The 13,062-nt window shown below is 34.1% G+C and overlaps 1 protein-coding gene across 15 annotated transcripts in view; it reads left to right on the plus strand.

Annotated features, from left to right (window-relative positions):
- Positions 1-13,062, plus strand: part of LOC145277951 (immunomodulatory peroxidase-like) — a 200,001-nt gene that overhangs the window by 116,616 nt on the left and 70,323 nt on the right. For 6 of the 15 annotated variants that reach the window (XM_080130048.1, XM_080130050.1, XM_080130047.1 and 3 more), the window contains 2 exons: positions 7,126-7,255; positions 9,733-9,806. In XM_080130048.1, the coding sequence (XP_079986174.1) occupies positions 7,126-7,255; positions 9,733-9,806 (204 nt within the window). Of the gene's footprint in view, positions 1-2,891; positions 3,097-7,125; positions 7,256-9,732; positions 9,811-13,062 lie in introns of those variants that run through there. The other 9 variants (XM_080130055.1, XM_080130059.1, XM_080130057.1 and 6 more) reach the window with 3 other exon arrangements.

Here is a 13,062-nt window from a genome sequence, read left to right on the forward strand (position 1 = left end):
GGAGTTCAGACGAGCACCTGCAATGGAAATAACGATAAAACAAGGGTAGGCTCGCAACGTCTCTTCTGTTTAAACAGGACATAACAATTATAACATTAAGGGACAAATAACAGTCTCTGGAGTTTTACATCAACCAATGGAGAAACATATCTGGTCTATCTTGGGTTTTGATTTGATGGATCCTTGAAAAAGCTGCAAATGAAGATTCGTAAAACACGAAGTCTTGGTGGTATTTGCAGCAACTTTATTCCGGATGTTTCCCCCATTCGAAAACTGCAACGCTGGTCCTAGACTTTTACTATCGACATTTTCCCATACTTGTTTGTATATCCCTAGTGCTTCTTTGAGTTGCCTTAATCGCCATTTTGTTTGGACCGTCTTTCTCCCTCTGACTACCGAAATGGTCTGTTTGCTCTCTCTCTCTCTCTCTCTCTCTCTCTCTCTCTCTCTCTCTGACTCACAACTCTTGACTAACTGATACGTGTCTTTCAAGCTCTCTCGTTACATCATTGTGACCAAAGACATAAATCGAACAATCCATTTTCGTCACGTACTTTGTTCATGTTCTAACATTCTTTTCTATTCAAACATTTTTACATCATTTTATCTCTAAATATTTATTTCGTTATGATAACATTCTCTCTGACATTCTATTTTTATAAATATTAATAACGATCATAATAATCGTCGACCGGAAGACCTTTCGGCATTGCTCGTGCCTTATAGTACCTCTGTTCAGCTACAGTCTAAAGTTAAATCCTCTATCTTGTACAGGTAGTTTTAATCTCTATTGTGATCATCGAAAAACTGGTGTATCAAAAGAGAGGACTTAAAATAGATAATCTGGTATGATAAGCAGAAAGTAAATTGCTCAGGAAATTGTAATACATCAGTTAGATGCACATAGATGTTAATCTTGATGGAGAAACATAATGATCAGAAGATCAAAGGTGGAGAACAGTTGCTGAGCACTGTCGATCAACTACATTATATACCTTTGCTCAATTATCGTACTCTCATTGCGTTTCAAAAATTCAGGAGGCGGGTAGAACAGTAGCGGGCAACTGCCAATTCAAACACGGTGTATACCTTTACTCAATCATCGTATGCTCATAGCTTTCCTAAGATCGCAGCAAAAGGGGATAACAGTAACTGGTAGCTGCTCAAACAAACACAGTTTTACGTTTGCTCAATCATCATACTCCCATAGCGTTCCTTAGATCCAAGTAGAGGGTGGAATAGTAGCTAGACAGTGCACAATCAAACACACTTCATACTTTTGGTCAATCATATTACCCAAATAGCTTTCCAAAATCCAAGGAAAAATTAGAACAATAGCTGAGAACTGCTCAATCAAAACACGAATCAGAAATTTTCTTAGTCATAGTAATCAATTAACGGTCCTAAGATCTAAAACAAATGTAGGAAAGTAGTCCAACTTTGCTCAGTCAAACACATACTCTCCAAATGTTCAATTATTCAGTCATTATAAACTTTATCCTCGAATGGCTGTGGCTCTTGATAAGTCATTACAATACTAATGTTTCTGAATTTTTTAGATAATGATTTGCAATATATTATTGTTAGATTATTTTGAGTACTTTTCTCATCTTGAGTGATATTCTTACAACGTTTCCGTCAATTGTAATCTTCGACCTTCTTCAGGCGTATCTTATCGAAATCGCGAACCTTTTTGTCGAACTCGAGCATCTGCGCAGAATATTAAAAAAGGTTCCATTTCGAAATTCTGAACAGAATCCGATAGACATATTCCGGAGTTCGATAAGATACACGTGAAGAAGATCAGTTGCAAGAATAACATTCAAGATGATAAATACAGTTCGAATTATCTAGATAATACAAATTACAAGTCATAACAGTGTTGTTTTCTTTTTCTCTAACTTTCCACGTGTGAAACACAATACCACGAGGCTACTTTCCAGCTGACTACATCGTAGTTATTCGTATTATTTGGATTCATCGGACTATTGTTCTCACCTTGAGTGTCATTTTAACAACGTTTCGGTCGATGTAACCTCTGACCTTCTTCAGTCGACCTCAAGAATGTTTCTGTCGAACTCATGAATTTGGACGGAATTGTGAACAGAACTCTTTATTTACTTCACAGGGTAGCATGTTCTCGTTTGTCAGCCGTGACTGGTTAGAATTTCCAAGTAATTCGCAATTGTATTTTCGGTCGCCCACACTGAGAATTGAACCTTCAGGCGAATATCACTTTTACAATTGATATTTTCAGGTTCTCTAACTACTGCGCCACGGATCCTTGCAAACCGAAACGTTGTGAAAATGACACTCAAGATGAGAACAATAGTCCGAAGTATCCAAATAATATAAATAATCAATCGTCATCTCAAAAATACAGAAACGTATATCATAGTTATTTTCAAGTCTAATGTCAACAAATTATTGTCGTATGATTATACACTTACATAATCGAATTCTGACCATCATTTAAAAAGCTCTTCAATGTGCTGTTCGCTGACAACTGACAATTTCATTAATCCTTATCCTCGAAAGGCATTTGAGTCTTGATAAACGGTGATTGATCAATAAAAAAATCTCACAAAAACTATAATACACCTAGAGTAGTGGTACACCTAGACGTCAGCAGCCATCGAAAGATTCAAATGAAAGTTTCTTGAAAGATCGACTTAGCAAAATAAGAGAGAAATTCTCGACTTGATTGCTTAATTTTAGATGATCTATTACTTATGGTGGTTGGGTACTTCAGCTAGTTTTAAACTGTCTCGGATTCCGGCGGTACTTCACTAGAAACAAATTACAAGTTTCCGGTTTTCAAAGAAGTTTATTTTCTCTCACGCGTGCAAGCTACGATAAAAACAGGGTGTAGTTTATTAATAGAACAGCACACTCCTTTCTTTTTAACCATATATAACACTAATATAAAAGACAGCAAGATTTGCTGATATGTTAGATTCGCATCAGACTCTTCGGTTGCTGTTCATTGTTTTAGTTGGACAACGTCTTTTTTTTTCGAGAGAGAGAAAGTCACTGCTTCCTGCCATCTTCCGTCTGAACAACAATCAGAAATTTTGATTAAGTTGAAACAATGAGGTGAGATTTATGGTTCATCTTTTCTTGGTCCTTTCTTAAATGCCATTTTCACAACGTCGATGTAACCTACGACCTTCTTCAGGTATATCTTATCAAACGCAGGAATCTTTCCGTCGAACTCGGGGATCTTTTTTTATTACCTATTTCTACTTTCCTTCTTCTCCGTGTTATCTAGTATTTAAAGTTAATGGTTGCCATATCATGATAAATTCTATATTAGGTCTGATTAGTAGTTTATCGCCACCCAGCATATGCGCTGCTTCTTTGAGTCGCCTTAATCGCCACCGTTCTCGTTTAACCATAATTTTTTCTTCGACCCATAAGGGTGTATCGTTTCCCCTTTTCCTACATCTACGGTTAGCCATACCAAACTTCACAATTATTCCACAAATATATACCGATACTCTTATAATTTTTTTCCCCGTGTTTTTATATTCATATTAAAAACCCATGTTTACCATTTATTAGAAAAAAAAATACAACTTTGTTATATATGGATTGTTGAATTGCATTCATCTGCAAAAGATCTAGCTAATTTGCATATTCTTTTAAAGATTCAATTTAATTAATTCCATATTAGTTTTTTCGGTTTTATTATGAAATGATCATCTTTGATAACTATTACGTGTAATTATATTCAAGGAAATATAATACATGATTTATACTTGCGTAATATTTGTATTTATAGCAAACACAAACCTCTTTCTCTATATATGTATGTATGCGTATATGTATATATATATATATGCGTATATATGTATGCGTATATATATATGTATATATATATGTATGTATGTATATATATATATATATATATATATATATTTTTTTTTTTAATTTTGCCTACTAAACTTTTCTGTCAGTTTTTGGTCTACAGACATGAAAATTCAAATATAAGGAATTTGAACTCATGCGAAACTTTATATTTGGTTTTTAGCCAGGAAAAATCGATGCAAAAGTGCAAATAAATTTTTAATGGAATTGGCCAGGTGAAAGTTGAACGACGGCATTACGAATATGCATGCGTAACGTAATAGATAGTGGTTCATGTTTTAATTTTAAGCAAACATGTCTTCATAGCTCAGGCATTAACGTAAAAGTAAATCGTAAGCGGAGCATTTTGGTTTCGATTCTCGGTGGTGGCGCACGAATCATTTTTTCTTTTTTACTTTTTAAATCATTACTATATATTGGGTCTAATAATGAATACGAAATCTGCATTTTTCAAAATATTATATTTAAGCGTATTTTACGACCGTGCAATGTCGGGCAGCCTGCTAGTATATATATATATATATATATATATATATATATATATATATATATATATATATATATGTATATTTAAAGTGATGGTTGTGTTGTTCCAACAAGAGAAAAAATGTATATTTAAAAGAGTGTAACCATCAACAATTGTGGGTTTTTCAGCCTTTTATCGTTTTTTATTTTTAGATATTTTTATAACGCGTTTCAAGCTTTGTACAGCTCTCTTCAGATATATTTTTATATAAATGTTTTTTAAGTGAAGCGTTATTCTGGAGAGCATTTTACATCGTATGATTCTGAGTGTGTTAGATGTAAAATGTTCTCCAGAATAACTATTCACTTAAAAAACCTTATATCAGCTCAGTACATATTTAAAACTTATTTACATATAAGATGAGCAGTATTAATGATCCTGTATTTTTTTTACACAGATACATATATATTTAAAATTTGCGCGGATAAATAAAAATATACTTCCTACATTTTCCAATGCAGCTACTAAGTAAACGCTAAAATGCCTATTTCTATATTCATGGACGATAATATCGGGGAAGACGATCAAAAATATATGCAGTGGACCATCGGTTTTCAGATTAATTCATTTTGAAAAGCTGCTAAAAACCGATTGTTGCTCTAAAATTTATCCGAAGAATTTAAATAATCCAAAAAAATCTATCCTCATTTGGAAAATACAGAAAAATTAATTCTTCACTTCTTTTAAAGTATGTAATGAGTTAATATACAAAAAAAAAAACTAATTCCATTAAAAATAATATAAAGAGACCAATTCGTTAATGCTCATATTGCTGGGAATTTAATAGTTACAAAATTGTTACGAATCAGTTATATTATTGTCTTCAATAGTAAAATAATGCATAATATAAAACTTTGTCTACTTCATCTGTGTGTGTCAGTTCGGTCCCTATGGACTCGAAAACGGCTGGGTTGGTTTTTATGAAATTTCACACGAAGGTACTTATGGCGATGTTTTGGGTGGGTTTTGTATCGGAATGTATTCGATAAGTATCAATAATCGATAATCGAAATAATCCGATAAAGGATGGAACAGGCGATTTTGGCCAATGTTAACACCTTATTCAGCCTAACATCACAAATGCATTTGAGAAGTTTTATTACCACACAAGCCGAAATACCTAAGATATAAAATCAACAGTAGGTTCTTTGATAGGACAGGGGCGCGTTCGAAATTAATGCTTCTGTTTAATTCACAATTGCACCATACTTGACTTTTTTATTTAAAACTTTAATTCAAGCCATTATCAGCGAACTAGCAGTAATTCCAGGCATATAAAATCAACAGTAGGTTCTTTGATATGACATGGTCGCGTTCAAAATAAATATTCCCGTTTAGAGTACAATTAAAGCATGATACCTGACTTTTGCATTTTAAAAATTAATTCAAGCCAGCATATATAAAGATATTTTCATAAAATCAACAGTAAGTTCTCTACAATGCAATTTAGATAACAATATATTGTGAACGAATCATTGCGAGGCTACATGTGATGCTTCCCTCCGGTGCACTGCGATAGGTCCCTAACTAGAGCAGGCAATCAATCGATTTGATTGAAAAATGGGCAATTTACCCGATTTCGATGACAAAAAAAAATATGAGAGTGTGAAACATTCGTTAGTCATCGGGTAACGTCGAGTCTCCCTGCTAGTTTCATAATAAAATATATTCGTTGTGACCTTTTTAAAATTATTTAGTGCATATTTTGACCATTTTGTGATATATTTAAATTTCCAGCAGGTAAATAAAAATATAGTTCCTACACTTTCGAATGCAGTTATTGACCCAAACTTAAAATGCCGATTTCCATAATCGATTGATGTTAATATCCGGAAAGATGGTCAAAAATGTATATGTATACATGTATATACATATGTATATATATATATATATATATATATATATATATATATATATATATATATGTATCTATCTATCTATCTATCTATCTATCTATATATATATATATATATATATATATATATATATATATATATATATATATATATATATACACGTTTTATTTTTTTTACCGTATCTTTCTGTTAAGCTACATTATTGTTTCAGCTACTCGGCCGTTTTCTTTTTGCCGTCTCTAGCTTCCTCAGACTTTTACAGAAAAGTCTGAGGAAGCTACAGACGACCAAAAATTAATTCAAGCTAGCACGTATAAAGATATTTTCATAAAATCAACAGTAAGTTCTCTACAATGCAGTGTAGATAACAATATATTGTGAACGAATCATTGCGACGCTACATGTGATGCTTCCCTACGGTGCACTGCGATGGGTCCCTAACTAGAGCAGGCAATCAATCGATCGATTTGATTGAAAAATTGGCCGTCTGTAGCTTCCTCAGACTTTTCTGTAAAAGTCTGAGGAAGCTACAGACGGCAAAAAAAACGGCCGAGTAGCTGAAACAATAATGTAACTTAATAGAAAGATACGGTAATAAAAAATAAAACGCATATTTGCTCTACAACAGTATTGAGCACTTTTTCTTTCTTTTTGTGAAGAGTTTTTCATCAGAAAAAACGATCTCTCGCGCTGCCGTGCCAGCCTTCAGTTCTCCAAGAAGAAGCTTTGCTCTTTCAAGTCTCTTGTGCTTTTGGGCAGGTGTGAGGTACTGTCTCTTTCTCATCTTGTAGGGGGGCAACTGGAGATCGTTTTTTACGATAGTTCTCATCGAGGTTACGCTCACATTCATGTCTTTAGCCATTTGTCTTGCAGATCTCTTCGGGTTCCTCCTTACCCTCTCTCGGACAGCTTTAATCACCTTCTTTGTTCGAGCAGTGCGAGGTCTTCCACTCCTGGGACGGTCTTCAGATGTACCAAGTTCCTTAAATCTGTTCACAACAAGGTACACGATGGATTTAGCCACTTTCAAGAGCTTAATAATCTCTGGGTTTGTCCTTCCCGCGCAATGAAGCTGAATTATGGTCTCTCGTTTGCTCATTTTTCTGAAAGTTTAAACAAAATTATTTTAATATTTTTGTTGAAAATAATTAGATCAATAGTTAGACTAAATACTTACTTTATTCGAAAAGAGAAAAAGTGATTTTAACAATAGTTAATTTTAAAACTAAAAATGGTCCAAGGACTTTCTGTTCACCCTGTATGTGTATATATGTGTGTTTATATGTGTATATATGTATATGTATGTATATATAGGTGTATATATGTATATAAGTGTATATATGTGTTTGTATATGTGTCTTTCTATATATATATATGCATGCTGTATTTGTATATATGCATATATATATGTATGTGTATCTATATGTGTATGTTTATGTGTATCTATATGTGTATGTTTATGTGTATCTATATGTGTATGTTTATGTGTATATATATGTGTATGTTTATGTGTATATATATGTGTATGTTTATGGGTATATATATATATGTGTATCTTTATGGGTATATATATGCGTATGTTTGTGCATATATTTGTGTATGTTTATGTGTATATATATATGTGTATGTTTATGTGTGTATATATATGTGTATACATATATATGTTTTTATATGTATATGTATATAGGTGTATATGTGCATATGTATACATATGTATTTATGTGTATATATGTGTATTTTATATAGATTTATATATTTGTATATATGTATATTTATATACATATATGTATAGATATATATATCTATTTATATATATATATGTATATATATGTTTATATACGTGTATATATACGATATGTATATATAGTATATATACATATATGTACGATACACACACACACACACACACACACATATATATATATATATATATATATATATATATATATATAAGATACATAAACCACAATAGTACATGAAAGCATGCATTTTTTTTACATTAATTAGTATTAATACTACGAAACTAAAATCATGGCAAGTATATTTATGTAATAATACACACATATATAAATGTATGATGAGAATAATTGAAATGACATTTCGCCGATATAGAGCGATAAAAACATCAAACAAATAAATTAATACGTTCATGAACTTTTCATCTTTATGGTAATTTATCTAGAAGAAGTTTTACAATATGAACATAGAGCTTCGTTTATTTCTTTTTTCTCTCTATGTACGTGTATGCTTATGTATATTACATTCAATGAACTCTTAAACACCTGATTTACCATTGTGTGTTGTGTCCACACGTGAGGTTTTATAATGGCTTTCGTGTAGTAGATTTTTTTGTTGTTGTTTTTTTTTTTATCTGTTGAATATAAGATATGAATTATTAAGTTATTCTTACAACTGTTTTTTCTTTACATTTTCACCCCAAACAAGGCACATTGCCACTTTGTTTTAGGGGGCTACTATCAAGAACATAAGCTACAGGGATACTATTTGGGGAGTTGGGCAGCAAGATGTCGGTTCACGTTACACTTGAACTTCTGCATGTCAGTATAGTATGGGAAGCAGGGAGCCGGAAGGGAATTCCAAAGTCTAGCAGTTCTGGGGAAGAAGGCTCTCTTACATCTAGGGATCTCTACTTTGAAGAGGTGGGATTTTGCTGCTTGTCGAGTTTGTCAGGGTTATTTGCGTCGAGGCGGTACAAGTGTTTGCAGTTCGTCGGAGCATTCACCGTTAAATACTTGTAGAACAGGCAGAGGAATGCTACATTACGTTGATGGGACAGAGGCTGAAGCTTAGATGACAGTTCAGGACCTATTAGGTTGACGACTCTCTTTTGAATCCTGTCTAGGAGTGAGAGACTAGTAGCAGATGCACCAGCCCAAATATGACAACAATACTCCATACATTGGCGAATGGTGGCCTTATAGAGGTACAGGATATTTTCGGGCGTTAGTAGCTTTCTAGCACGGTAGAGAGAACCTACCTTTTTCGTAGCGGTCCTTGCAATGCTCTCAATATAATTTTTCCAACTTATGTTTCCTGTGAACGTTAGGCCAAAGAGTTTAAAAGATGTACTTTCAGATAAAGAGTCTGTGGCCATTGCTTTTGGTTGTAGAGAAGGTTTCTTGTAGTTATTGAAGAAAACAAGTTAGTCTTGGCAGCATGAATATGACCATCCATTTTTGTCCCCATTCCACTACAGATTGGTGGTCATTCTCTAGTGTTTCTGTTTAATCCATGCAAAGTGTCATGATCAGTGATGGCGGCTAATTGAGATGTGAAGACTAGTTATCTGCGTTACTTGCATTTTTTCTTCTTTTTACAATCTGTATGATTTATAGTACAAATATTTGAAATATGAATCACTGAGCAAGTCCCACAGTTGCTGAAGACTAATTATCTTTACAAGATCTGTCCTTGTTCATTCTTTTGGTGGTGAATTAATCTATGTTTGTTTATTTACAGTTTGCACTGCTATTTGACTTTTGTTGCCTTTTCCTGCGTGTTTACTTTCGGGGTCAACGGAAAATTCCCAAATCGTGAGTTTTTTTTGTTTGTTTTTTTTTTGTTATTTTTGTTACAGACCTAATGAATCATACATGTTTGTATACATCCAAGGAAATCATTTGCATAAACACATCTGTGTAGCTAAGTGGTCATATATATTTCATACGACTACTAAGCTCTATTCACCTATTGAGTATTGTTAAAATAAATGCTAAATATATGTACAAAACATAATAATAATTATAATATTATATGCATATATACGTGAAATAGAAGCGTCCTTTTTGTTTTTAATTCCACATAGTAAAATAAATATACGTACTCCTAATTTACGTTAGAGAATTTTGAGGACATATTTATATTTTATCACAGACGTTACTACCAATGCACCGATATACGTCAGTTTAAAAACTGCTGCTAAACGATAACAATTCTTTACCAGACAGTGGGCACAATCTTTTCGTTTCTTCAAGATTTGAACCTGTAACTCAAAAACAAGGGGATACCAATACATTAAAAAGTTAATCTACCTATGTTAATAAAGTAGTCTAGACTCTCCTCGCTCAACTCTAACAGCATAGGAATAAAAACAGAACGATAATATATAATTCCAATATTGCCACGCTGCCTGACAATACCTGATTTTTGTTTTTGAAAAATAACCGTCGTTTTTGTTACATTTTACATTTTCATACTGTAACGAATGTAATGCAACATGTGATTTACACAAGCGATGGTTCCTCTGTCTGTTCTGTCAGGTGATGGAATAAAGAAAGGAAAGAGAAAAGAAAGACTTTCCTTTATAAACAGCTTATTAATAAACATATAGCATTACTTTACATATGAGGCCATGACTGCTGTGAAAAAAAATGAAGAGGAAAGCACAGGGCAGTCTTTTATCTTTTACCGCTGAGAGAGAGAGAGAGAGAGAGAGAGAGAGAGAGAGAGAGAGAGAGAGAGAGAGAGAGAGAACGGTTGGAGAAGCAGCACTTAGCCTTAAGCTAATGAGAAGAAGAATGGGAAAGCTAATAGTCAAAGATCCCAGCGATAGGAGGATAAATTAGTTGACAAAGTTATTTTCTAGCTTTGACGAATTGGGGCGGCACAATCCAGTTGCTGGACGGCTGCCACTATCATGTAGTTATGTCAAAAGAAAAACAAGTGGAGTAGATTAGGGTCGGCTTATATAGTAAAACTTTCCAAATAATACAGGAAATTCTAGTTAATGTAGAAAAATGATCCTGTTATTGGAACTTGGCACATACCTGAGACAGAAATAATGTGGTGTGATGTAAGCAGTATTGCAACTGGCGTGGTTGTGGAAATTGGCGGTTTCGTGGCTGGGAAAAAAGAATGATTATGATCATAGTAACATGGCCGAATTAGACGCTGTTTTGAAAAGCATCAATTTAGCTATGAAATGGGGGTTGATAGAAATCGAAATAAGAACTGATTCAGCCACGGTACTAAGTTGGAAGAGAATGGGGGATGATGGGCAAAGGGCGCTGAAGATTGTAAAACGAAAATTAGGGACGCTTGAAGAGTTAGTATCTGAATTTTAACTGCGAATAAAAGCAGTGTTTGTGACTTCAGAAACAAAGCACATGTGTTAACACGAATAAAAAAAAGCAGTGGCTAGTTGAGAAAGAAGATGTTTCATTATGCTGCTTAGGAATTTGTATGCGCCACATGGGAGTGAAAAAAAGCATTATATTTTGTTGCGGAAAGAAGTTCAGAAGATGGTTTAGAATTGTGTTTGATACCAATCGATTGATCTTGCCCCAAGTATACAAAACCCTGGGGAAATTAGGACGTCAAAGAATTAGACAAACGTAGCTATAGACATAACACATTATTGTGGAGGAGCATACATGACAATAATTGACTGTGGATCTGGTAGACTGGCAATATGGAGAGAGTTACATGTGGAATCGGCATCTGCATTTGCTGAGGAATTGGAAAAGATGATGCTTGAACGAGGTCCATTAAAAGGAGGTGATAATGAACAATGGCGTCGTTTTTCGTTCAGAAGTTCCTTAGTTTAAAAAAATGGAAAATAAGCTAATAAAGTAGACCTATAGGCTCGGAGGAAATGGAATATTGGAGCGACATCATCGGACGGTCAAAGCGCTAGGTGAGAGGAAGGATATCATCTGAAGAGGCCCACATTCTGGTACAACATGATTTCCAAGGTCGAAAAGAAAGAGGACGCAGTGCCACATAGATGAGTTTTTTTTTATTATTATGAATTAAGGTGCCGAAGAGATACTTCCACAGAAAGCGGTGAGCAAGGATCCTTCAGAATCCAAAATAGGAGAAAAGGTCTGGATGAAACCACCAAACGCGCGATGTACAATGAAATGGGGGATGGAAGAGATTACAGGGGTGCAATCCCCTAACAATTTAAGTGTAGCTGGAATGCCACGGCATATTGTTTTATTTAAGGTGCATAGACCATGTAGATGATGAAAATGAAAATACTGGGCCATTAGACAATGGAGATGAACCAGTGACAAAGTACACGCCACAGAGAGACCATACTGAGTCAATCCGAGCACGGGATTATGTAATGTAAAATGATCTTCAATGATCAGAGGGACGTTTGCTATCAAAGGCAAAATAAATTGCTCTTTTGTAATTAAGCACTTAAAAATTAGTACAAACATGTTTGTGTGCTGTCTGTAGAGTTACGTGTGAACAAAAAGAATGAAGAAAAAAACTTCCACCTTTTCACATTATATGCTTGCAATATTGTCACCTAACATGCAAATAAGATGCTTCCGGTTGGATATAAAAAGCCTGATTTTTCAGAAACTGCGTTAATTTTGGATTTGGATGTCAGAATAGCAAGTGTTGTCAGCAGTGCATCGTGTTCCAGAGTTGAGTTTTTACAGTAGAGGGTCGAGTTTTGGAGTTGATTTTTTTTTTCTTTTTTTTTTTTTTTTTTTTTTTTTTTTTGATAGCAGAGCGTCGATATTTGGAGTAGCGAGAATTTGGCAGCAATGTATCGAAATTAACATTTGACTGTTTTTACCACAAAATTATGAATTGATTTCATTTCGGACAAAGCTAATAATTGTCACGTATCAAACAAATTAGATTTTATTGCAATATAAATGCCAGTTTCAGATCATTTTCCCTGTTGGTTGAGGTATGTCGCTGGTCCTGGGCAATTCTTGGCAGTCCATCCTCCCACGTCTTTCCTTCTCCATTTGAGAAGGGGTTATTGTATTACTAATCGTCTTAGGGGAGGAAATCCCGACGGATCTTGCCAAGACGTTTCTGGAT

This window comes from Euprymna scolopes, chromosome 6 (genome assembly GCF_053919585.1).
Source record: "Euprymna scolopes isolate OS-2025 chromosome 6, ASM5391958v1, whole genome shotgun sequence".
In the NCBI taxonomy this organism is placed as follows: Eukaryota; Metazoa; Mollusca; class Cephalopoda; order Sepiida; family Sepiolidae; genus Euprymna; species Euprymna scolopes.